This window comes from Sapajus apella, unplaced genomic scaffold (assembly GCF_009761245.1).
Source record: "Sapajus apella isolate SASKATOON/1434 unplaced genomic scaffold, GSC_monkey_1.0 scaffold51, whole genome shotgun sequence".
Classification (NCBI taxonomy): domain Eukaryota; kingdom Metazoa; phylum Chordata; class Mammalia; order Primates; family Cebidae; genus Sapajus; species Sapajus apella.
Genome location: NW_022436991.1, coordinates 3,424,342 through 3,446,727, shown reverse-complemented (window position 1 = coordinate 3,446,727; position 22,386 = coordinate 3,424,342). Strand labels below are relative to the sequence as shown.

Sequence of the window (22,386 nt, the reverse complement as noted above, 5' to 3'; positions counted from 1 at the left end):
AGCTTTATTCTTCAGTTGAAAACTCAAAGGAAAAGGTTATGTTCCAAAGGAAAGTAAAAAAAACTTTGAATGCTGTAGCCTGGGCGCCTGAGTTCACAGGTGCCCCTACCAAAACAGAGGTCCTCCATAGCATTCAGTCCCAGTGTGTCTACCCCAAAGAGAGCAGGTCTCTATCGGGCTTCTGAAGAACTATCAGTTCCCCTCAAAGAAACTCCTGCCTCAGGAGACCCCTGGATCAGGCAGGGAAAGCCAGGACCAGGCAACTGAGAACCTGACTCTGTGTTCCCTCCACACAGTCAGTGTTTTGAAGCAGTGGCTTCCCACATGGCTGTTGAATAAGTGAATAAATACCTTGGACATGAACAGGATCCGGGTAGAGCTCTCTCTGCAGGGCTGGGACTCGCTGGCCGTGCTGTCTCTTGATTTATAGTGGAGGTGTGGAGGAAGGGGGAGAATTACCCAGACCAGTGGGAGAGTTTCATGTCCTCAGAAGTATTTTGAGCACAATGGCAAACAGCTCTTCTTCCCTCCATTTGAAGCACTTGCCGTTCTGAGTTTCCTGGCATTCCATGCTGGTTATTCTGTCCCAGCCAAGAATCTTGCCCTTGTCAAGGAGCTGGAATTAGAGTAGAAGGTGAAGGAGTTTGAAGTCTTTGGCAGCCTAGTGCTGGCTTAGATGAAATCTCATACTGTAAAGAAGAGAGAAGAGAAGTAAGGCCAGGCTATGGGCCCCAGAGGAGAGGGGCTCCTGCTGTTTCCTGAGATAAATTATGCTGGAGCCCCTGTTACAGCTCCTGGCCCTCCTTATTAAAAGGACAACTCTCCATCCACTCCCACCCATCTTCCTCTCCTCTTTCTGTAATAGCAGCCGGCACGGGTCGATGAGTCCCTACACCTGCCAGGCCTTTGCGGGCAGTGGTATTAGGCCCAGCCTGCCCAGTTCCTAGGAAATTGAACAAGCGTCTATGGAGTGCTCAATCCATGTCAGGCTCTGCCACCAGCACCCTGGAGACAGAAGACCAAGACATACTTCCCAGCCAAGGGGAGGGTGGAACCTTAGCACACGATGCATTGAGAGCTCGGGATGTATCCAACCCAAAGTGCAGGCTAAGGGAGCTCTCACTGTGTGGGTGGGATCTTCAGTGCAGCTTGCAGTGGAGGCTGCTCTACCGTTTCCCATCAAGTGTGGTGGGCAAGGGCACAGACTGGACACTCAGAGCTACCAGGATAAGGAAGCGCTCTTCTATCCCTCATCTGCTAGGAGAACTGTTTAAAAGATGGGATTTATTTTTTTTGAGATGGAGTCTTGCTCTGTCACCCAGGCTGGAGTACAGTGGCTCACTGCAACCTCTGCCTCCTGGGATCAAGCAATTCTGCCTCAGCCTCCTGAGCAGCTGAGATTAGATGCCTGTCACCACACCCAGCTAATTTTTGTATTTTTAATAGAGACAGGGTTTGGCCAGGCTGGTCTCCAGCTCTTGACCTCAAGTGATCCACTCCCCTCAGCCTCCCAAAGTGCTGGGATTACGGGCGTGAGCCACCGCACCCTGCTTTTTATTTTGTTGAGTCTTGCTCTGTTGCCCAGGCTGGAGTGCAGTGGCATAATATCGGCTCACTGCAAACTCTGCCTGCTGGGTTCAAGTGATTCCCCTGCCTCAGCCTCCTGAGTAGCTGGGACTACAGGCATGAGCCACCATGCCTGGCCAGGAAGTGCCCTTCTATCCCTCATCTGCTAAGAGCACTATCTAAAAGAAGGGCTTTAGGTGGCCTTTTCTGCCATCTCTTTCTACTATATTCTGGTTCCTTTTCAGTATGTAATTTTCATTCATTAGTAAATGAGCTGATTGGCTAAATTAATTACTAAACTACAAATTTAGTAATTAGTAATTTTAATAATTTCTGGTTCCCTGCTGAAATCTGTAATCTCTAATAAGCCTGCTATCTGAGTCCTGTGTGTCTGTGTCTATTATTGTCTGTCTGTGCTAGTTTTTACACTTAGAATTTTACCTCCCTAAGAGTGTTCTTTGTAACTATGGCGTTCATAATCATATCATCATGCCCAGCACGGAGGTGCTCAATAAATATACATTTCCAATGTCAAAAATTTTTAATGTGGTAAAACACAAAAAATTTACCATAACCATCTTAAAATACATACTTCAGTGTAAGTACATTCATATTTTTGTGCAGCCAAAGTCTGGAACTCACTAAACCCTGACAAACTGAAACTCTGTCCCCATTAAATAAGCCATTACTGGCTCTCCCAGCTCCTGGCCTCTACCACTCTACTTTCTGTCTCTGTGAATCTGATTACTCTAGGTCCTTCACATAAGTGGGATCATATAGTATTTCTCTTTTTGTGACTGCCTTATTTCACTTTGCATAACCTCCTCAAGGTTCATCCATGTGCTAGCATGTGTCAGAATTTCCTTCTTTTTTAAGGCTGAATAATGTTTGACTGTATGGAGAGAGCACATTTGCTTGTTTATCCGTCGGAGGGCACTTGAGTTGCTGCTATCTTTCGGCTGCTAGGAATAACCCTGTGCCTAGACCAGCTCAGCCGTGGAGACCCCAACTCACGTGGTGCTGAAGGAATTAAGAAACACACACAGAGACAGAGAGCAAAAGCTGGGTTCAGAGTGGAGCACCAGGGGTCTCACAGCATTTCCAGCTGAGAGTCCAGAGCAGACTCTGACCTACGTATTTATTGACTTTCCAGTGACAAGTTTTACAAGCAGATGTTCTGTGTTCTTTCATTGGTTAAAGGTAAACTAACCAGGCAGCTAGTGTGTGTTTACTATAGGTTAAAGACAAACTAGAAAGTGCTCTTTACAAGGGAACAAAGGAAAGGGTCAGGTATCCTGTGTTCAAAGAACTAATTCATCTGGCGTGAGACATATTTACATTGCTTACTGTTTTATAATGCTTTGAGCAGTTTCATGCTTTGAGGGCAGTTTTCCGCTTTGGGAGGCTAACTAGGTTTCCCTTGCCGCCGCTTTCAATAGGATTTCTCAGCAAACAATATGATTTCTCACACACATCAGAATTTGCTCTCAACAACGCTGGTATGAACATCAATGTATAAATGCGTGAGGCCCTTTGAATTGTAGGGGTTACATACCCAGCAGTGGAAATGCTGGATTATATGGTAATTCTTTTGAGACAGAGTCTCGCTCTGTCACCCAGGCTGGAATGCAGTGGTGCAATCTTGGCTCACTGCAACCTCTGCCTCCTGAGTTCAAGAGATTCTTATCCCTCAGCCTCCCGAGCAGCTGGGATTACAGGCCTGCACTGCCACACCTGGCTAGTTTGTGTGTTTTTAGTAGACATGGGGTTTTACCATGTTGGCCAGGCTGGTATCGAACTCCTGGCCTCAAGTGATTCACCTGCCCCAGCCTCACAGAGTGCTGGGATTATAAGTGTCAGCCACCGTGCCTGGCCTATTTTTAACTTTTTGATGAATTGCTATACTGTTTGCCATAGCTGAAGCTCCATTTTTAAACTCCCAGTAAGGTACACCAGGGTTCCAACTGCTCAGCGTCCTCGCTAACACTCGTTATTTTCTGATTGATTACAGCCATCCTAATGAGTCTGAGGTGGCCTCTCCATGTAGGTCTTCTTTTTTCTTTTTTTGAGATAGAGTCTCGCTTTGTCACCCAGGCTCGAGTTCAGTGGTGTAATCTTGGCTCACTGCAACCTCCGCCTCCTAGGTTCAAGTAATTCTTCTGTCTCAGCCTCCCGAGCATCTGGGACTTGAGGCACATGCCACCACATGCAGCTGATTTTTCTATTTTTAGTAGAGATGTGCTGTTACCATGTCGGCCAGGCTGGTCTCAAATTCCTGACCTCAAGTGATCTGCCCACCTTGGCCTTTCAGAGTGCTGGGATTACAGGAGTGAGCTACCATGCCCAGCCTCTCCACGTGGTTTTGGTTTGTTTCCCTAATAATTAGTGATGGTAAGCATCTTTTTATGTGCCAATTGGCCATTTGCATCTCTTATTTGGTGGACTTTCTATTCACATCCTGTGCACATTTTTGAACTGCGTTAGTTTTTGTTGTTGCATTGTGAGAGTGCTTTATCTATTCTAGATGGGAACTCTGTCACATGTAATTTGCACCTCTGTCCTGTCATTCTGCAGGTTGCCTTTTCACTCTGTTAATAGTATCCTTCGATGCAATCCAATTTGTCTACTTTTCGTTTTGTTGTTTGGGCCTTTGGTGTCATATCCAAGAAATCATTGCCAAAGGAAGCTCTCCTTCTATGTTTTAAGATTTGTCGGCTGGGAACAGTGGCTCAAGCCTATAATCCCAGCACATTGGGAGGCCAAAGCGGGTGAATCATGAGGTCAGGAGTTCAAGACCAGCCTGACTAAGATGCCCTGTCTCTACTAAAGATACAAAAATTTGCTAGGCGTGGTGGTGGGTGCCTCTAATCCCAGCTACTTGGCAGGCTGAGGCAGAGAGTTGCTTGAACCCGGGAGCCGGAGGTTGCAGTGAGCTGAGATCACGCCACTGCACTCCAGCCTGGGCGACAGAGCGAGACTCCATCTCAAAAAAACAAGAATTGTATAGTTTTAGATCTTCCACTTGGGTCTTTGATTCATTATTGAGGTTTTTTTTTAACATGATATAAGGTAAGGCTTTAACTTCATTCTTTTGCCTGTGGATATCTAGTTTTCCCACACCATTTGCTGAAAGACTGTCCCTTCCCTGATTGAAAAGTCTTGGCATCCTTATTGAACTCATTTGACCATATGTTTAAGAGTTTCCTTCTGCACTTTGTATTCCATTCCACTGGTCTCTCTGTAGATATTTACTATTGTACCACACTTTCGACCACTGTAGTTTTTTTTTTTTTTTAGACGGAGTCTTGCTCTGTCACCAGACTGGAGTGCAGTGGTGCGATCTTGGCTCACTGCAACCTCTGCCTCCTGGGTTCAAGCAATTCTTCTGCCTCACCTCCCGAGTAGCTGGCACCACAGGCACATGCCACCACACCTGGCTAATTTTGGTATTTTTAGTAGAGATGAGGTTTCATCATGTTGGCCAGGATGGTCTCAATCTCTTGACCTCGTGATCTGCCCACCTCAGCCTCCCAAACTGCTGGGATTACAGGCTTTAGCCACCATGCCCAGCCCACTGTAGCTTTTAATAATACATTTTGAAATTGAGAAGTGAAAGACTTCCAACTTTGTTATTTTTCTCAGGATTGCTTTGGCCATTTGGGATCTCTTGAAATTGCGTATAAACTTTACACAATTGATAAGGATGGATTTTTCTATAATTGAAGAAAAAATGTCACTGAGATTTTGAGAACAATTAAACTAAACCTGTAGATCACTTTGAGTCATATTGACATTTTTTTGTTTTCTTTTTTTTGGAGACGGAGTTTCGCTCTTGTTACCCAGACTGGAGTGCAATGGCGCGATCTCGGCTCACTGCAACCTCTGCCTCCTGGGTTCAGGCAATTCTCCTGCCTCAGCCTCCTGAGTAGCTGGGATTACAGGCACGCACCACCATGCCCAGCTAATGTTTTGTATTTTTAGTAGAGACGGGGTTTCACCATGTTGACCAGGATGGTCTCAATCTCTTGACCTCGTGATCCACCCGCCTCGGCCTCCCAAAGTGCTGGGATTACAGCGTGAGCCACTGCACCTGGCCCATATTGACATTTTAACGAAACTAAGCCTTATAATCCATAAGTATGAGATACCTTTAGATTTGTTACACAACGGGTCTCTGGAACTCAAAATACATGTGACAGAGTTCCCATCTAGAATAGATAAAGCACTCTCACAATGCAAAAACAAAAACCCAACGAAAAAGTCTTTGCCTCCTAGTTGAGTTTATTCCTGTTTTATTCTTTTTATGCTATTGTAAACTGACGTTTTTCTTTTTTTTTTTTTTTAAAGATAGTGCCTCACTATGTTGCCCAGGCTGGGGTACAGTGGCTATTCACAGGCATAATCGTTATAAAAACTGACAGCATGGACCTCCCAGGCTCAAGCGACTCTCCTGCCTCAGCCTCCCAAGTAGCTGGGACTATAGGCATCCACAACCAAGCCAGCAGGAACTGTTTTCTTAATTTCCTTCTTGGATTGTTGACTGTTAGTGTGTAGAAATGCAACTGACTTTTGTATGTTGATTTCGTAATCGTGAAACTTGCACAGATTATTAGTTCTAACAGTTTATTTTGTGCAGTCTTCAGGATTTTCTACAAAGAAGATCATGTCGTTTGTTAACAGAGAAGATTTTACTTCTTCCTTTCCAATTTGGATGCCTTTTCTTTTTCCTTTCTTTAATAGCTCTGGCTAGGATTTCCAGTATTGTGAAAGCAGGCATCACTGTTTTATTCCTCATTTTGGAAAACTTTGTCTCTCATCATTGAGAATGACAGTAGCTAGAGGTTGTTCATATGACCTTTAGTACGTTGAGGTTGTTTCGATTTCTAGTCAGTATGTTTTTAATCATGAAAGGATATTAAACTTCATTAAATGCTTTTTCTGTACTAATTGAAACAAATTGTCATGTATTTTTTTCCCTTCATTCTGTTAATGTGTTATCTTATATTGATGTTTATATCGTAACCATCTTTACATTCCAGGAATAAATCTCACTTGATCATGTTGTATAATTCATCTATGACGCTGTTGAATTCTCATGAGTATTTTCTTGAGCACTTTTGCATCTGTATTGATCAGGGATAGTGGTGTATTTTCTTCTGCTGCCTTGTCTGCCTTTGGTATCAGTAATGTTGGCCTCACAGAATGAGTTTCGAGGTATTCTTTGCTCAGGATTTTGGAAGACGATGAGCAAGACTGGTATTGGTTCTGTAAATGTTTGGTATAAGTCACCCATGAAGCCATCTGTTGTTGTACTTTCTTGTCAAGTTTTTGGTCACTGATTCATCTTCTATTTCATTTATTTCTGTTCTAACCTTTAGTATTTCCTTCCTTCTCCGAGCTTTGAGTTTAGGCTGTTCTTCTTTTTCTAATAATTTAAGGTACAATTTAGGATTGCGGTTTGAGAGCTTTTCCTTTTTCTTTTATTTGACAGAGGGTCTTGCCACTTGCTGAGTTAGTCTCAAACTCATGGGTTCAAGCAATCTCCTGGCCTTAGCCTTCAAAGTAGGTGGGATTATAGAACAGTGTCACTATGCCTGGCTGCTGCTTTTTTTCTTGTGGGAATGGGGGGATGGAGTCTAGCTGTGTCTCCCAGGCTGGAGTGTAGTGGTACAATCTCGGCTCACTGCAACCTCCTCCTCATGGGTTCAAATGAATCTCCTGCCTCAGCCTCCCAAGTAGCTGAGATTACAAGTGCTTGTCACGCCGCCTGGCTATTTCTTGTTTTTAGTAGAGATTGGGTTTCCCATGTCAGCCAGGCTGGTCTTAAACTCCTGACATCAGGTTATCTGCCTGTCTCGGCCTCCCAAAGTGCTGGGATTACAGATGTGAGCCACCTCCAGCCAGTTTTCTTTAATGTAAATTTCCCTCATAGCACTGCTTTGGCTGCACCCCATAAGATTTGATACATCATTTTGTATCAAAATACTTTTTAATTTTCCTTTTCTTTGATTGATAGTTTTGTGGTATGTTTAGTTCACATATATTTGTGGATATTCTGGTTGTCCTTCTGCTATTATTTCAGTCATTTAAAATGTATTAAATCTTGCTTTGAGGCCTAATATGATTTTTCCCAGAGAACATTCCACATGTACTTTGAAGAATGAGTATTCTGTTGCTGAGTGAACTCATCTGTGTATGTCTGGTAGGTCCTATTCATCTATAGTATCGTTCGAGCCCTCTGTTTGCTTCTTGATCTTCTGTCTGGCTGTTGTATGCATTATTGAAAGTGAGTTATTGGGCTGGGCCAGCTGACTCATGCCTGTAATCTCAGCACTTTGGGAGGCCAAGGCAGGTGGATCACTTGAGGTCAGGAGTTCAAGATCCCCCTGGCCAACGTGGTATATCCCTGACTCTACTAAAAATAGCTGGGCATGGTGGCATACACCTGTAATCTCAGCTACTCTGAGACTGAGGCACGGGAATCACTTGAATTCAGGAGGTTGCGGCTGCACTCCAGCCTGGGAAACAGAGATTGTCTCAAAAAAAAAAAGTGAGGTGTTGAAATTTCCTACAATTTTCATAGAACTGTTTCTCTTTTCATTCTATCAGTGTTTGCTTCATATATTTAGGAGCTCTGAGGTGCGTTGCATGTACCTTTATAACTGTTGCATCTTTTTGGTGAATTGACTGTTACTATCTCTGATAACAGGTTTTGACCTTAAGTCTATTTAGTCTGAGATGAGCCTAGCTCCTCCTCCTTTATTCAGTTACCGTTTGCATGGAGTATCTTTTTTCACCCTTTCACTTTCAACCTATGTGTAAACGTCTTACAGTCTTTTGATTGTGGAAATAATTTGCATTTTTTAAAGATTATCATCTGATGAAACTTACTAGCATGGTGGGTGACTGTGCCATGAGGCCCACAGCCAAGGACTAAGGTGAGCAGTTGCTCTGGGAGGAACCCAGCACACGATTTAGAGGGCTTCCCCGCCGGGCGCGGTGGCTCACGCTTGTAATCCCAGCACTTTGGGAGGCCGAGGCGGGTGGATCATGAGGTCAAGAGATCGAGACCATCCTGGTCAACATGGTGAAACCCCGTCTCTACTAAAAATACAAAAATTAGCCGGGCATGGTGGCGCACGCCTGTAGTCCCAGCTACTCGGGAGGCTGAGGCAGGAGAATTGCTTGAACCCAGGAGGCGGAGGTTGCGGTGAGCCGAGATCGCGCCATTGCACTCCAGCCTGGGTAACAAGAGCGAAACTCCGTCTCAAAAAAAAAAAAAAGAGGGCTTCCCCATGCCACTCTGTGGACTGTTTTCTGCATGGCTTATGGTTTGTTTTCTCTCTCATTTCCTTCCTTCTGCCTGCCTTTGTGTTTGATTTTTTTGTGTGACACACTTAGAATTCCTTCTCATTTCCTTTTGTGTACATTCTGTAGATATTTTCTTTGTAATTACCATAAGGATTATTTAAAACATCCTGAAGTTACAGCAATCGATTTTAAACTAGTAAGTTCAATCCCATACAAATACTCTACTGCTTGACAGCTCTGCCCCGTCCTATGTTGTTGTTGTTGTTACAAAGTATATCTTGCAGAGAGGGTCTCACTCTGTCACCCAGGCTGGAGTGCATTGACTGTCATAGCTCATTGTAACCTGAAGTGATGCTCTATAGCTGAGACTACAGGTGCCCGCCACCATGCCTAATTTTTTTTTAAATAAATCACATATTTAACATAGGCTTACGGTTACACATCTCTTTTAAATCTAATAAAATAATTAAAATCAGAGATATGACAGGTCTTTCTATGTGCCTTCAGATGTCCATCTAGCATCGTTTTGACTTGAAGGACTCCCTTTAGCATTTCTGCAGGGCAGGTCCCAATGTAATGAACTATCTCAGCTTTTTTTTTTTTGTCTTTGAATGTCTTAATTTCTCTGGTCAGGTGCTAGGTGGAAGGATCACATGAGGTCAGGAGTTTTAGAGCAGGCTGGCCAACATGGTGAAATCTCATATCTACTAAAAATACAAAAACATGCTGGCGGACACCTGTAATCCCAGCTACTTGGGAGGCTGCACCACTGTACTCCAGCCTGGAGGACAGAGCAAGACCCTATCTCAAAAATAATAATAACTGTCTTAATATTCTTTTTTTCTTATGAGAGTTCATAAGATGCCTTTGTTTTGTAACTTACAACCACCTTTAAATTTGTACTTCAGAAGTTAACTGTAATTGGTGACTGCTTTTCATAAATACTTCACTGATGTCCAAGAGAGGGGAAGAATTTCGCCCTTGCTTTAAAATAAACCTGGCCAGACACGGTGGCCCACATCTGTAATTCCACCACTTTGGGAGGCCAAGGCAGGTAGATCATGAGGTCTGACGTTTGAGACCATCCTGGCCAACATGGTGCAACCCCCATCTCCACTAAAAACACAAAAAAATTAGCTGGACATGGTAGCACGTGCCTGTAATCCCAGCTCCTCAGGAGGCTGAGGCAGGAGAATTGCTGAAACCCGGGTGGAGGTGGTTGCAGTGAGCTTAGATTGCTCCACTGCACTTCAGCCTGGGCAACACATCAAGACTCCATCTCAAAAAAGTTAACCCCAAGAGGAAGGGAGAGGACCTTAACTGCAGATAATAGTCCATTGTTACCCTGTGGCTATAAATCTTCTGAGTTGCCTGTCCTTCCAGGTGTTCTGTTAATCGCTGTAGTAGCTGACAGTTTTGTATTTACATGGTCAGAAAAATGAGTGATTCAGCTTGACTCCCAGATTCTCCAAGCTTCCCTTGGAGCCACACCACCTGCTGTCTTGGCATTCATGAGTCCAATGCTGCTTCCTGAGAGGATCTGGTTGGTAGACCGTGACCTTGATTCCTGCCTCTAAGCCTCGCTTTATTCTCCGCAGCCACCACCTTTTTGGTACTACAGCAGTGCTCAGTGGATGCTGAGATCACAATCCGGCCATTTGGTTGTTCAACTAATGCATTATGCTGCGGAGTCCCTGCAGCTCACCAACTGCTGCCAGAACTCACCGGAGGTCAGGTGTGTAGCACTACCTTGTTTCTCTATGGCTGGGGGTGCAAACATTGTTCATGCGTTTACTTCCCATTTTTTACTTTGGAGGTTTTGTTTTCTGAGACAAGGTCTCACTCTGTCATGCAGCCAGGAGTGTAGTCATGGCTCACTGCAGCCTTGACCTCCCGGATTCAAGCCATCTCGCCTCAGCCTCCCAAAGTGCTAGGAATACCAGCGTGAGCCACTGCACCTGGCCTATTTTTGAGCTTTAAGTTCTTCATGTATTCTGGAGATGAGTCCTTGGTCTGATAGGTGGTTTGTAAACATTTTTCCCAATCTGTAGCTTATCTTTCCATCTTCCTAATAATTGAGTCTTTCAGAGAGCAAAAATGTGGTCTCCCTTGCAGCTACTCTGCTGCTGTTGCAGGAGAGCAGACCCAGACAGTATGTAAATGAACATGTGGATGTGTCCCTTTAGAAATCTCTTTACCACAAATGGACACTTGACAGATCAGTGCTGAGAGGTTATTTCATTAAGCAATAGTTGAGCTGGGTATGAACCCTAACCTCATCCTTACTTTCTCTTACTCCACTGTCTTCTGTTCCTGCTGGTGGGAAAGCAATTGTCAACACGTTCCTCCTCCTTTCTACCCTCCTCAGTAGCTTTTAGCACCTGTTCTTTCTTTGGATGGCTCTAGGTATGGATGGATTTATTGTATTGGGGATTGTGCCTCCTGACTCTAAAGGGTCCTGGGTCCTGTCTCTGTTTTCATTCTGGAATTTTTCTTGAGACAGACTCTCATTCTGTCACCAGGCTGGAGTGCAGTGGCAAGATCTTGGTTCACTGCAACCTCCACCTCCTGGGTTCAAGCATTTCTCCTGCCTCAGCCTCCCGAGTAGCTGGGATTACAGGCACACACATTCACGCCTGGTTAATTTCTGTATTTTTAGTAGAGACAGGGTTTCACCATGTTGGCCAGGCGGGTCTTGAACTCCTGACCTTAGGTGATCCACTCATCTTGGCCTCCCAAGTGCTGGGATTACAGGCATGAGCCACCACACTTCTTTGAGACATGTTGGATCTTCTCATGTCATCTGGCCTTTGCCATATTTTCCAATTGATGAATTTTCTCTTCTGCTGTTGAATTTGTTAAGTTTTAAATGTCTATGGATGGCAGCCACTAACTCTGGCATCTGAAGCTCTTGGAAGTCCACTCCTCTTGTTGCCACTGACTTCTATGCCCTTTCAGTGGGGCTTTGGCTGTGGCAACCATATGCAGCACTGGCTAAAGAATCTCAAGGTAGCCCGTGTTAGAACTGAATTAGAGGTCTACCCTGGTAGTGGGGACAAACATTTGCTCACAGAAGTCATCTTGTGTGTTGATGATGATTTTTGTGGTATGAGAGCAGAGGGAAAACGGGGAATGGGCATTTTCCCTAAACGGTGGTGGACATCCAAAGCCCTAGTGAGGCTGGGCGCGGTGGCTCACGCCTGTCATCCCAGCACTTCGGGAAGGCTGAGGCAGGCGGATCACCAGAGGTCAGGAATTCATGACCAGCCTGGCCAACACAGCAAAACCCCATCTCTTCTAAAACTATGTGCCTATATTTTTGGCAGGCTGAGGCAGGAGTCTTGCTTGGACCTGGGAAGTGGAAGTTGCAGTGAGCTGAGATTGCACCACTACAGTCCAGCCTGGGCAGATCATAAATTAGAGATACAATTGACTCACAGTTCTACAGGCTGTACAAGCACAGCTCCAGCATCTGCTTGGCTTCTGGTGAGGCGCTGGGAAGCTTACAATCATGGCAGAAACAGGAGGGGTACAAAGAGAGAGGAGGTGCCAGGCTCTTTATAAACAACTGCTCTCATGTGAACTAATAGAACAAGAACTCACGCTTCACCAAACGGAGGGTGCTAAGCCATCCATGAGGCATGTACCCCCTCTAACAAACGTGAGATTTGGAGGGGACACACATCGAAGTTGTGTCAGGCCGTAAATGTTTTGTTTTGACTCTTGGCTCCTTGAATGACAATTATTTGTCCTCCCTGGCAAAAAAGAGAGATGGGCTTTCCCTCCGGCTGGAACGCAGATGCCACACAGGGGGCAGAGTGCCAGCCGGCTAGGGCAGCTTACCACACTGTGGAGGAGGGGCCAGGGGCACGAAGCTGCGGGCACACAGGTGGATGTAGGCGGCCGCCAGAGTGCAGGCAGGCTGGAGCTCCCGGGTGCCACAGGGGTCCTGCACACACAGGCTGAGGAATGGTGCAGGGTCCACCTGAAATCAGGGCCACCCACTCACTGTCTGTAGCCTAGGCCCCTCCTCCATGCCACTCCGCAGGGTAGACTGGGGAAAGGGCTTTCTGTGTCCCGGGGTCCAGGCTCACACTCACCACCCGGAAGCAGTTTCCCAAGCTGGAGCGGGGGTCCTCGAAGAAGGCCCGGCAGGTGGGGCTGTGTCCGGGGCAGGCCTGCTGAGTCTTCTCAGTGGCCCTGCAGTCACCATCCACCTGGCAGGACAGACACAAGACTCAGGCCTCCCGCTGGACCATGTGGCTCACCACATAGATTAGCCTCAGCAGGAGACTCCCCCCAACCCTGGGCCTGCAAAGACCCTGCAGAGCCAGCAGGCCACCTGCCTCTCCTGGGACTCTGCAGCGAGCAGCCCTCAAGAGCCTCAGCCAGAGGGAGGAAAGGCAGGTACATCTGCTCACCTGCCAGGCCACGCTGAGCCCCTCCAGGCTGTGGGCCACAGAGCCATCCGGCAACATCAGCTCATTGCCTGCTTCATTGTCGTTGGTGCCCAGAAGGCCAGCAGATATGCCTGTGGGGAGGAGGGAAGCTGAGGAGGTCCCGAGAGCCTGTGATCCTCCCCCAGGCACCTGTATGAGACATGAGGCTGAGGCACACCGAGGATTGGTAGAATCTCGCCACCTCCACCCCAGAGCCCAGGGCTCTGGCTCTAAACCCTCATCAGAAGAGGGAGAGAAAGCACAGGGACTAAGGACAGCGTGTGTCCCTCCGTCCCCTCCCCATGTCCTCAGCTCAAGGGGCGGGAATCCAGGCCTGCCCTTTGTGTTCCTTGGCAGAGGGTCCACAGAAAGGCCAACTCCATCCTGGAGCCACATATCCCAGGGATGGGGGCAGAAAGCCCTGGGCCTCGGTGCCATCATCTCAACCACAGTGGCCGCCAACAACCCAGGGACCTGTCGCACTGGAAGCTGAGAATGGTGCATCCTGAAGAGGCAAGTACAACCCCACTGGAGCCCAGACTCACCGTGTTGCCAGAGGCCCAGAGTCAGGCTGCAGAGGCCGGTGGGAACATCACAGGAGATGGAGACCCCGTCCTCACTGGCCAGCTCAATCCTGGGGATGTCCTTTCTTTTCATGGCAAGAGGCAGCTGGAGGTCTGGACAGCTCTCCCCCGGCAGGGAGGAGTTGTACAGCCTGTAGGCCTGTGGACGAGAGGGGGTAGACAGGAGGGCTGACCCACAGCCAGGGGACAACCTTGAAAGGGCCATCCCCCCAGGCGACCTGCCACAGGCACAGATCTCGGGGGAAGCTGGAGCCTTTCCTCCTCACCTGCAGGCTGGGGTAGAAGATGAGGGTCAGGTGGTTGAGCTCCACAATCAGGGCCGTGAGCCCCGAGCCTGTCCGACTCAGCATCAGGGAGAATGTGTTGTGAGCAAAGTCTTGGGCCAGCAGGATGCTGCCACACTGGGCGCTGAGGTCCCACACCCGGCCGTCAAAAGTCACCACATGCTGGGCCCCGGCCACCAGGGCATGGTCTGGGGAGGAGCAGCCCCAAAGGCAGGGTGAGTGGAGCTAGCTCCACCCACCTCAGGGGGAGCCCGATGCCTGCTGGGCACCCCAATGCCTAGAGCCCCGGCTTAGCCTGCCCTGAGACCAGGAGTCCTCCCTCCCCTGGTGCAGCAGCCAGAGGCCCAGCAATCCCCCACCTGCTTCAGGATGACATGAGCTTAAGGGCTACGGCCAATTCAGCCCTAACGAGGAATGGAGTCCTGAGACCCGCTACAACACTGTTGTGCTAAGTAACAAAGCCTGGCTCAGAGACCGTGTATTTATACTTCCATTTACAGCAGATGTCCAGAGCAGGCACAGCCATGGACACAGCAGGCAGACTGGTAGCTGCAGGGTTTCATTTTAGGATAAAAATGTTTTAAAATCGATTGTGGTGAAGCATGCACAGCTCTGAATAAACTAGAAGCCACTGAATTGTGCGCTTGAAATTGACACATCAGCCGGGCACCGTGGTGCAAAGCCATCCCAGCGCTTTGTGGGGCTGAGGCAGGAGGATCACTTGAACCCAGGAGGTCAAGGGTGCAGTGAGCCGAGATTGTACCACTGCACTCCAACCATGACAACAGAGTGAGACCTAGTCTCAAAAAAAATAATCATACAAGTCATCCATTTAATCTCAAGGAAGCTACTGGTGGGGGGGGAACATTGACTGTTTAAGTGGACGGCCAACAGCGTCCTGCAGACCTGCCGTGTTCAGGGTAGGGAAGAGATGACCTGTGAAGGAGCAGGTCTGACCAGTCCAGCCAGCGCGGCCCCTGAGCTGTGCCTTGGGGGTGCTCGTGCCTGTGGCGGGAAAGCACCATCTATCATGCACAGCCAGACACCTGATGGCCAGGGCCAGCAATCTGAGGGAGGCACTACCCGCCCCGTGGTCAGATGTCAGAACTGAGGGGCACAGAGAAGCCTATGGTCAGTCACACAGAACTTGAACATCAGGCTGTTTTCTACAAGATCAGTGTGCTGCTTAGACCTGACTATACCCACCCTTCTAGGGAGCCCTAGGCCTCCGTGTGAGTCCCACACGGATAAACCGCTTCTCGCCAAGCCTGGGTACTGTGGCTCCCCCACAGACATGAGGGGCTCCCTCATGTGTTAAGAACCGTACGTGCCCCTTACCCATGTGAGCGAGCCACGTGGTTACCTGCATTTCACAGTGGAGGAAGCCGAGTCCACAGAGGTTAATCACCTGAGCCACACGCAAGCTCCCCAGGAGCCCAGAGCCGGTCATCCCAGCACCGCCCTTGGCTGCAGGTCGCCCCTGACTGCTGAGTCTAATCTCGGTGCCCTTCCAGCTGTAATGGGAGGTCTGCCTGCTGCTCCAGCACAGGCCACAGGGAGGGAGCTGGCCTGAAGCCCTAAACGGCCACTATACTCCTGCGCTGGGCCAGGCCTTATAATCTGGAGAAGAGCAGGATGTGCAGCCTCAGCCCCAGTCCCATAGCACTTTGGGAAGTCCAGTAAGCTCTGGGCCTGGCACCTGCAGAGGCACGAGCCTCTGCAGGCTTCCCTGTGACCCCACAGTACCTGCCCCTGCATGGCCCTGCTGCTGTGCCCACGGGGCAGGGGGCTCCCAAGGAGGAGGGCGGCACAGCCCGGGGCAGGACTCACACTCCCAGGGACCTTGCAGGAGGCGGTGTCTGAGCCGGTAGAACTCCGCCAGCACGTTGGCCCTGGACAGCTCTCGGAGCGGCCGCAGCAGCTTCTCCTCCACCAGGTAGCTGGTCAGCCGGGCCATGTCCAGGGGCTCATCTCCCCAAGGCAGCAGTGGCAACGTCACCACCACGGAGTAGTTCCTAGAGGGAACACAGGACAAGTCGCTATGCGTGGCTGAGCTTTGCTTCCTTTGGCTGCAGAGGGGGAGCTCACAGGTCCACGGGAAGAGCTCTGCCATGGGGAGCATTGGGGTGTCTCTCGGGGAGGGGCTGTCCTTGTTCTAGGAAATCCCATAATGAGGTGGAGGAGGACGGAGGCTGGCATGACAGCAGAGGTAGGGGGTGAGGCTGGGACAGAAACAAGCTGCCCTGTTTTGAGGACACAGATGTCTGATGTCATGCCTGATCTGCCCCCTGGGTCTTGGGCAGCATGGGGCCTGTGTGTGGGGATGCCGAGGACAGGAGCTGGAAGGTGTAGGAAATTGTTTTTGTTTTCTGGGCATGGTGGCACACGCCTGTAGTCCCAGCTACTCGGGAGGCTGAGGCAGGAGAATTACTTGAACCCAGGAGACGGAGGTTGCGGTGAGCCGAGATCACGCCATTGCACTCCAGCCTGGGTAACAAGAGCGAAACTCTGTCTCAAAAAGAAAAAAAAAAGGAATTCCTAAATGAAAACACTTGGAGTTTGCCTGCTGAAAATTTAGCTTGTGGAAATGTAAGAAAAAGATCTAAGTGTTGGCAAAAGATTGCAATAAAGTAAATGATGTGGTTTTGGCTTTCTCAGGGGTGATTTTGCAACTTGAAACATTCCAAAAAGAGTTACTGATCACAAAGTTTCTTTTAGCTTCTAGCCCTGAAATGCTTGGCATCCATAAAGCTCTTACCGATATTTGGATAAATTAAATTTATATTGACATTTTCTGAAAGTTGGCCTGTTTCTAGCTTGTGTGGGTACGTGTAAAACAGAGAACATTTTGAGACATTCAATTTTACAACTGATAGATGCTGACATCAACCTGCCCCTTTCTACACTATATTCTTGAAAGTTGAATCACAATGAAATTTTAAAAATGGATTTTTTTCTCAAAAAAGCAGAAGTTTCTCAAAAAGTTAATTGTAGAATTATCATATGATGCAAAATCTCTACTCCTAGGTATACACCTAAAAGAATTAAAAGTAGGGACTCAGATACCTATACATCAGTGCTCATTATAGCATTATTCAATAGCTGAAAGGTGGAAAAACCCACATGCCCATCTGCAGGTGAATAGATAAATAAAATATGATATATTCATACCATGGAATATGATTCATCCTTTAAAAATAAAATTTTGATACATGCTATAACATGGACGAACCTAGAAAACATTATAGGTGTAATAAACCAGACACAAAAAAAATAATATGGTGGGATTATCCTTATATAAAATATCCAGCCGGGCACGGTGGCTCAAGCCTGTAATCCCAGCACTTTGGGAGGCCGAGGCGGGTGGATCACAAGGTCAAGAGATCGAGACCATCCTGGTCAACATGGTGAAACCCCGTCTCTACTAAAAATACAAAACATTAGCTGGGCATGGTGGTGCGTGCCTGTAATCCCAGCTACTCAGGAGGCTGAGGCAGGAGAATTGCCTGAACCCAGGAGGCGGAGGTTGCGGTGAGCCGAGTTCACGCCATTGCACTCCAGCCTCGGTAACGAGAGCAAAACTCCGTCTTAAAAAAAAAAAAAAAAAATCTAGAATAAGCAAATTCATGGAGACAGAAGGTAGGTTAGAAGTAATCAAGGACCATAGAGGGGGTGGGGGAAATCAGGAGTTATTGTTTCATGGGTCCAGCGTTTCTGTTTGGGGGAAAATGAAAAAGTTTAGAAATAAATAGTGGTGATGGTTGAACAACATTATGAATATAATTAATACCACCAAATTGTATACTTAAAAATACCTTAAATGGCAGAATTTATACTGTGTGTCTTTTACTACAGTAAACAATTTTAAACAAGGTTTCTTCAAACAAGGTTTCTTCAAACTCCTCCTCCAATAAAGTAACAAATACTCCTTGAAGAAAGCTAGGAAAACTTTAAAAAGTAAAATGAAATTAAAGCCACCTGTTCTTCCACCAAGTAGTGATAACATGTGATTAATGTGTTGTACAATTTGCTCTTCTGACCAATAGTATAGATATATGCAGATACACACACACACACACAGCATTATGCCGAGCCTGCGTTTCTCTGCATGTTGTAACAATCAATCAGTAGAATTCAATCTTATCCATGAGCCTTAATTTATTTAAACCTATCAACTATTGTTGGATATGTAAAATGTTTTCCATTTCTTCTCAATTTTAAATAATTTTGTAGTGACCATCCTTGTACAAACATTTTATGAGCATTTGATAATTTCCTTAGGATAAAGTAAAATTGCTGAATCAAAGAAAAATAAATAATAAAAAAAAATTGTTTTTGTTTTTTGAGACAGAATCTCATTCTGTTTTCCAAGCTCGGGTATAGTGGTACAATCTCAACTCCCTGCGACCTCTGCCTCCTGGGTTTAAGTGATTCTCCTGTCTCAGCCTCCACAGTAGCTGGAAATATAGGCACTTGCTGCCACACCAGGCTAATTTTTGTATTTTTAGTAGAGTCAGGGTTTCACTATGTTAGCCAGGCTGGTCTCGAACTGCCGACCTCGGATGATCTGCCCAAAGTGCTGGGATTACAGGTATGAGCCACTGTGCCCAAAAGGTCTAGGAAATGTCTACAGTTGAGGGGAGGAGTAGAACTTTCTCAATATGTAGAGTAGGGTCAAGCCTGTGAGATCTGAAAAATCAGGGAGATCTCGGCTCACGTGGGGGTGGAATGGGAAGAGGAATATTGCACACTCTGTTGTTGATAGGCCAGTGGAGGGGCCCAGGGGCCCTACAGCTGGGGCAGGAAGCAGCCTCCATGCCCTCGCTGCCAGTTGAATCCATTTTTTGGCACCCCCACCAGATCTCCCTCACTAGGTAGGCGAATAACCAGGCAGGTGATTCTTCAACCAAGCCAAAGCCCTGCCTTGGGAGCGCTTCCCTTCCTCAGCCTACATTCTGACCACAAGGTGGCAGGAATGGGAACTTGTATTACTAGGAGCCTTTTCCCCATGATATGGGTCTAGTCCCTATTATACAATGGGGGAAACTGAGGCACACAGAGCCAATGCAGAGGAATCGCAGTTAGAGGCAGAGCCGGAGTCCAGATGCTCTGCAAGGCCACCAGCATGGAAAAAGGGGGCTGCCCCGCTGCCTGGAGCCCGGTTCCTGGTGGGCCTCATGCCTGGGAGGGAAAAGGATACTGGGTCCCCAGGGCCCTGCTCTAGACTGGGTTCCCGACTTATATCCACCACCCCCGTGTTCTCAACACAGGGACCAAAGGGGCCTTTTGAAGTGAAAGGGTGATCATATCCTTCCTAGATCAGAGCAGAAGCCAGAGTCCTCCCCTCACCCCCCCAACCTTGGGACCTCCCAGTCCCCCCAGTTGCATCAACCCTGCCACCTTGCTATTCAAACAGGCCAGACATGGTGGCTCATGCCCATAATCCCAGCACTGAGTCTCTGGAGCCCAGGATTCTGAGACCAGCCTGGCTAATACAGTGAAACCCCATCTCTACTAAAAATACAAAAATTAGCTGGGTATGGTGGTGCATGCCTGTAATCCCAGGTACTTAGGAGTCTGAGGCAGCAGAATCACTTGAATTTGAGAGGCAGAGGTTGCAGTGAGCCGAGATCACACCACAGCACTCCAGCCTGGGTGACAGATAATGGGACTCCATCTCAAAAACAAACAGGCCAGGCACATCCCTCTATCACGCCTCTGTGCAGTGGTGCCCCCACCTGGAGCTCTGTTCCCACACTGGCCCCAAGGCTCTTGCTCGAACTGTACCTTCTCCTCAAAGCTGGCCCTGACCACACCATAGCATCCCCAGCCCACCATCTCACCAATGTTCCTTCTCTAGCATTTGCCACCTAATGTACGGCTCAGTGGTGGTAAATGATGGGTAGTGCGCCACACCCAGATGTGGCCGGCTTCTGCATGGACTGCAAGAAGGAAGGGCTTTTATGTGTTTAAAAGATCACAAAACAGGCCCGATGTGGCGGCTCATGCCTGTAATCCCAACACTTTGGAAGGCCAAGGGCGGTGCATTACCTAAGGTCAGGAGTTTGAGACGAGCCTCGAGTGGCAAAGCCCTGTCTCTACCAAAAATGCAAAAAATTAGGTGCAGTGGTACACACACCTGTAGTCCCAGCTACTCTGAAGGCTGAGCCAGGAGAATAGCTTGAAACCAGGAGGTAGAGGTTGCAATGAGCTGAGATCACACCACTGCACTCCAGCCTCGGAGACAGAGCAAGACTCCATCCCAAAAGAAAGATGATTCTAAAACAAAAGGAAATAAGCAGGCCATTCTGCTCTGTCACAAGAGGGTGACTCTCAGGCTCTTTGCAGGGAGTGGTGCAAAAATCATCTACCCTGCTGTAGATGATTTCTTGGGCTTTGTGTCTAAGTAAAATGAGCTTCCTGAAGGCAGGAGTCAGCCTCGCCTACTGCGCTCCTCCGCAGCAGCTCCTAAAATCCTGCCTGCGCTAGGACCATGCTCATGAGGTCTCTATGGAGTGAGGAAGAAACCCCAGCTTCCTCTCCTGTGAAATGGGGACTGAAGAAGCCTCTGTGCAGGGCGGTCAGTAGTCAGTGAGTCAGAGCTTGTCGAAGCATTCAGCATTGCACCTGACTTGTGGCAGGAACACCGGATGTACCACTCCCAACCCTGCGTTACCTGGCTGCGAGGTCATACAGGTCCAGCAGGGGTTTGCAGAGCCTCTTCAGTGCCCGTGAGAATGTGGCCTCAGCCCAGGACAGCATCTGGTGGGCCACCTGGAGAGGGAGGAGACAGTCAGAGCTGTCTCAGTCATCCTCAACTGCCAGCCACACCCCATCCTTGCTCTCACTCACCAGCTCCAGGGCGCCTTTCACGGCCCCCAGGGCCATCCTGATGGGCCTGGGACCCCCGTTGCCTGGCATTCCGGGCACCCAGGTCTGCAGCCACCACATGGCCTCCTCAGCCCGCTCCCGCCACACCTCCTCCAGGGGCCGCAGCGTCACCTCCAGGTAGGCGTCCTTCAGTGTGGCCAGGGGCCCTGTAATGGGCAGCCACCACCCACCATGAGGCCTCTGGGCAGCTCAGAGGCCCAGCCCAGGCCTGGAGGAGATAGGGCCTGTTCCTGGGATTAAGATGGTGGGGGAGAAGGAATAGAGCAGCAGGAACTGCAGATTGCAGGCGAGTTGTCACAGCAGACCCCAGCTGCCTCTGCATGGCCTGCTCATAGGTTGGGAACTTGGATTGGGGGAGGGTTCCCACCACTCCTGGAAGTCATACAAGGCTCTCTGCACCTGAACCATTTGTACAAACGTGGTTTATGCTGGACCCCTGCTTGCCTCCTAGGAGTCTGACAGTGTGCTCTGAGCCAAGCAGCACCTGCCAATGTGGCAGCCCCCACTAAACACCCTGGGTGACATAGTGCTGGGACAGCCAAGTGCATCCCGTGTGAAAGCACAGGGACTGGGAGAGGACACTGGGTGCTGGCCCTGGTTCCCCCTGGACTCCGCCCCGACACTCCTGCCTCCTCTCGCTGTAGTCAATCACAGTTGCCAACGGCACAGTGTGCGGAGTCCTGGAGCACTCTTCCAAATTCACTGCCCTGTGGGTGGCCATGGGACTCTGGCACAGCAGAGTGGATGCAGAGGTGACGTTCAACAGCCAGTCAGAGGGATGCCCACCCTGGTGCCGGGCAGGGTCTTAGGGGCTCTGTGCTGGGCCGGCATTAGCCCCGGATAGTGGAGAGGCCAGAATTTCCTAGTCCTGCCAGGAGGGCAGTTGCTGTGAGTGTTTAAAAGACCACACGGCCACAGTAAGCTCATCGTGGAACCAGAAAGAGACCTTCTGGCAGTGAGCTTCACAGAAACAAGGCTGTACACTCAAAAGCAGGAGAAAGACTGAAGAAACTGAGGCAGCAGGCATGAGGGATATTAGCTTGGAGACCTTATAAGAATGAGGCAGGGCCGGGCGCGGTGGCTCATGCCTATAATCCCAGCACTATGGGAGGCCGAGGCGGGTGGATCACGAGGTCAAGAGATCGAGACCATCCTGGTCAACAAGGCGAAAACCCGTCTCTACTAAAACTACAAAAAATTAGCTGGGCATGGTGGCGCGTGCCTGTAATCCCAGCTACTCAGGAGGCTGAGGCAGGAGAATTGCCTGAACCCAGGAGGCGGAGGTTGCGGTGAGCCGAGATCGCGCCATTG

General features: G+C 48.5%; 1 protein-coding gene across 1 annotated transcript in view; it reads right to left on the bottom strand.

The window, feature by feature from the left end:
• Positions 1–482: 482 nt before the first annotated feature.
• The window catches only part of LOC116526419, a 164,070-nt gene continuing 142,166 nt past the window's right edge, over positions 483–22,386 (bottom strand). The window contains exons 60-68 of the mRNA XM_032242701.1: positions 21,037–21,221; positions 20,861–20,958; positions 16,015–16,199; positions 14,167–14,372; positions 13,862–14,039; positions 13,299–13,408; positions 12,978–13,094; positions 12,721–12,862; positions 483–616 (exon numbers count right to left, since the gene is read on the bottom strand). Of these exons, the coding sequence (XP_032098592.1) occupies positions 609–616; positions 12,721–12,862; positions 12,978–13,094; positions 13,299–13,408; positions 13,862–14,039; positions 14,167–14,372; positions 16,015–16,199; positions 20,861–20,958; positions 21,037–21,221 (1,229 nt within the window). The 3' untranslated portion in view covers positions 483–608. The remainder of the gene's footprint in view (positions 617–12,720; positions 12,863–12,977; positions 13,095–13,298; positions 13,409–13,861; positions 14,040–14,166; positions 14,373–16,014; positions 16,200–20,860; positions 20,959–21,036; positions 21,222–22,386) is intronic.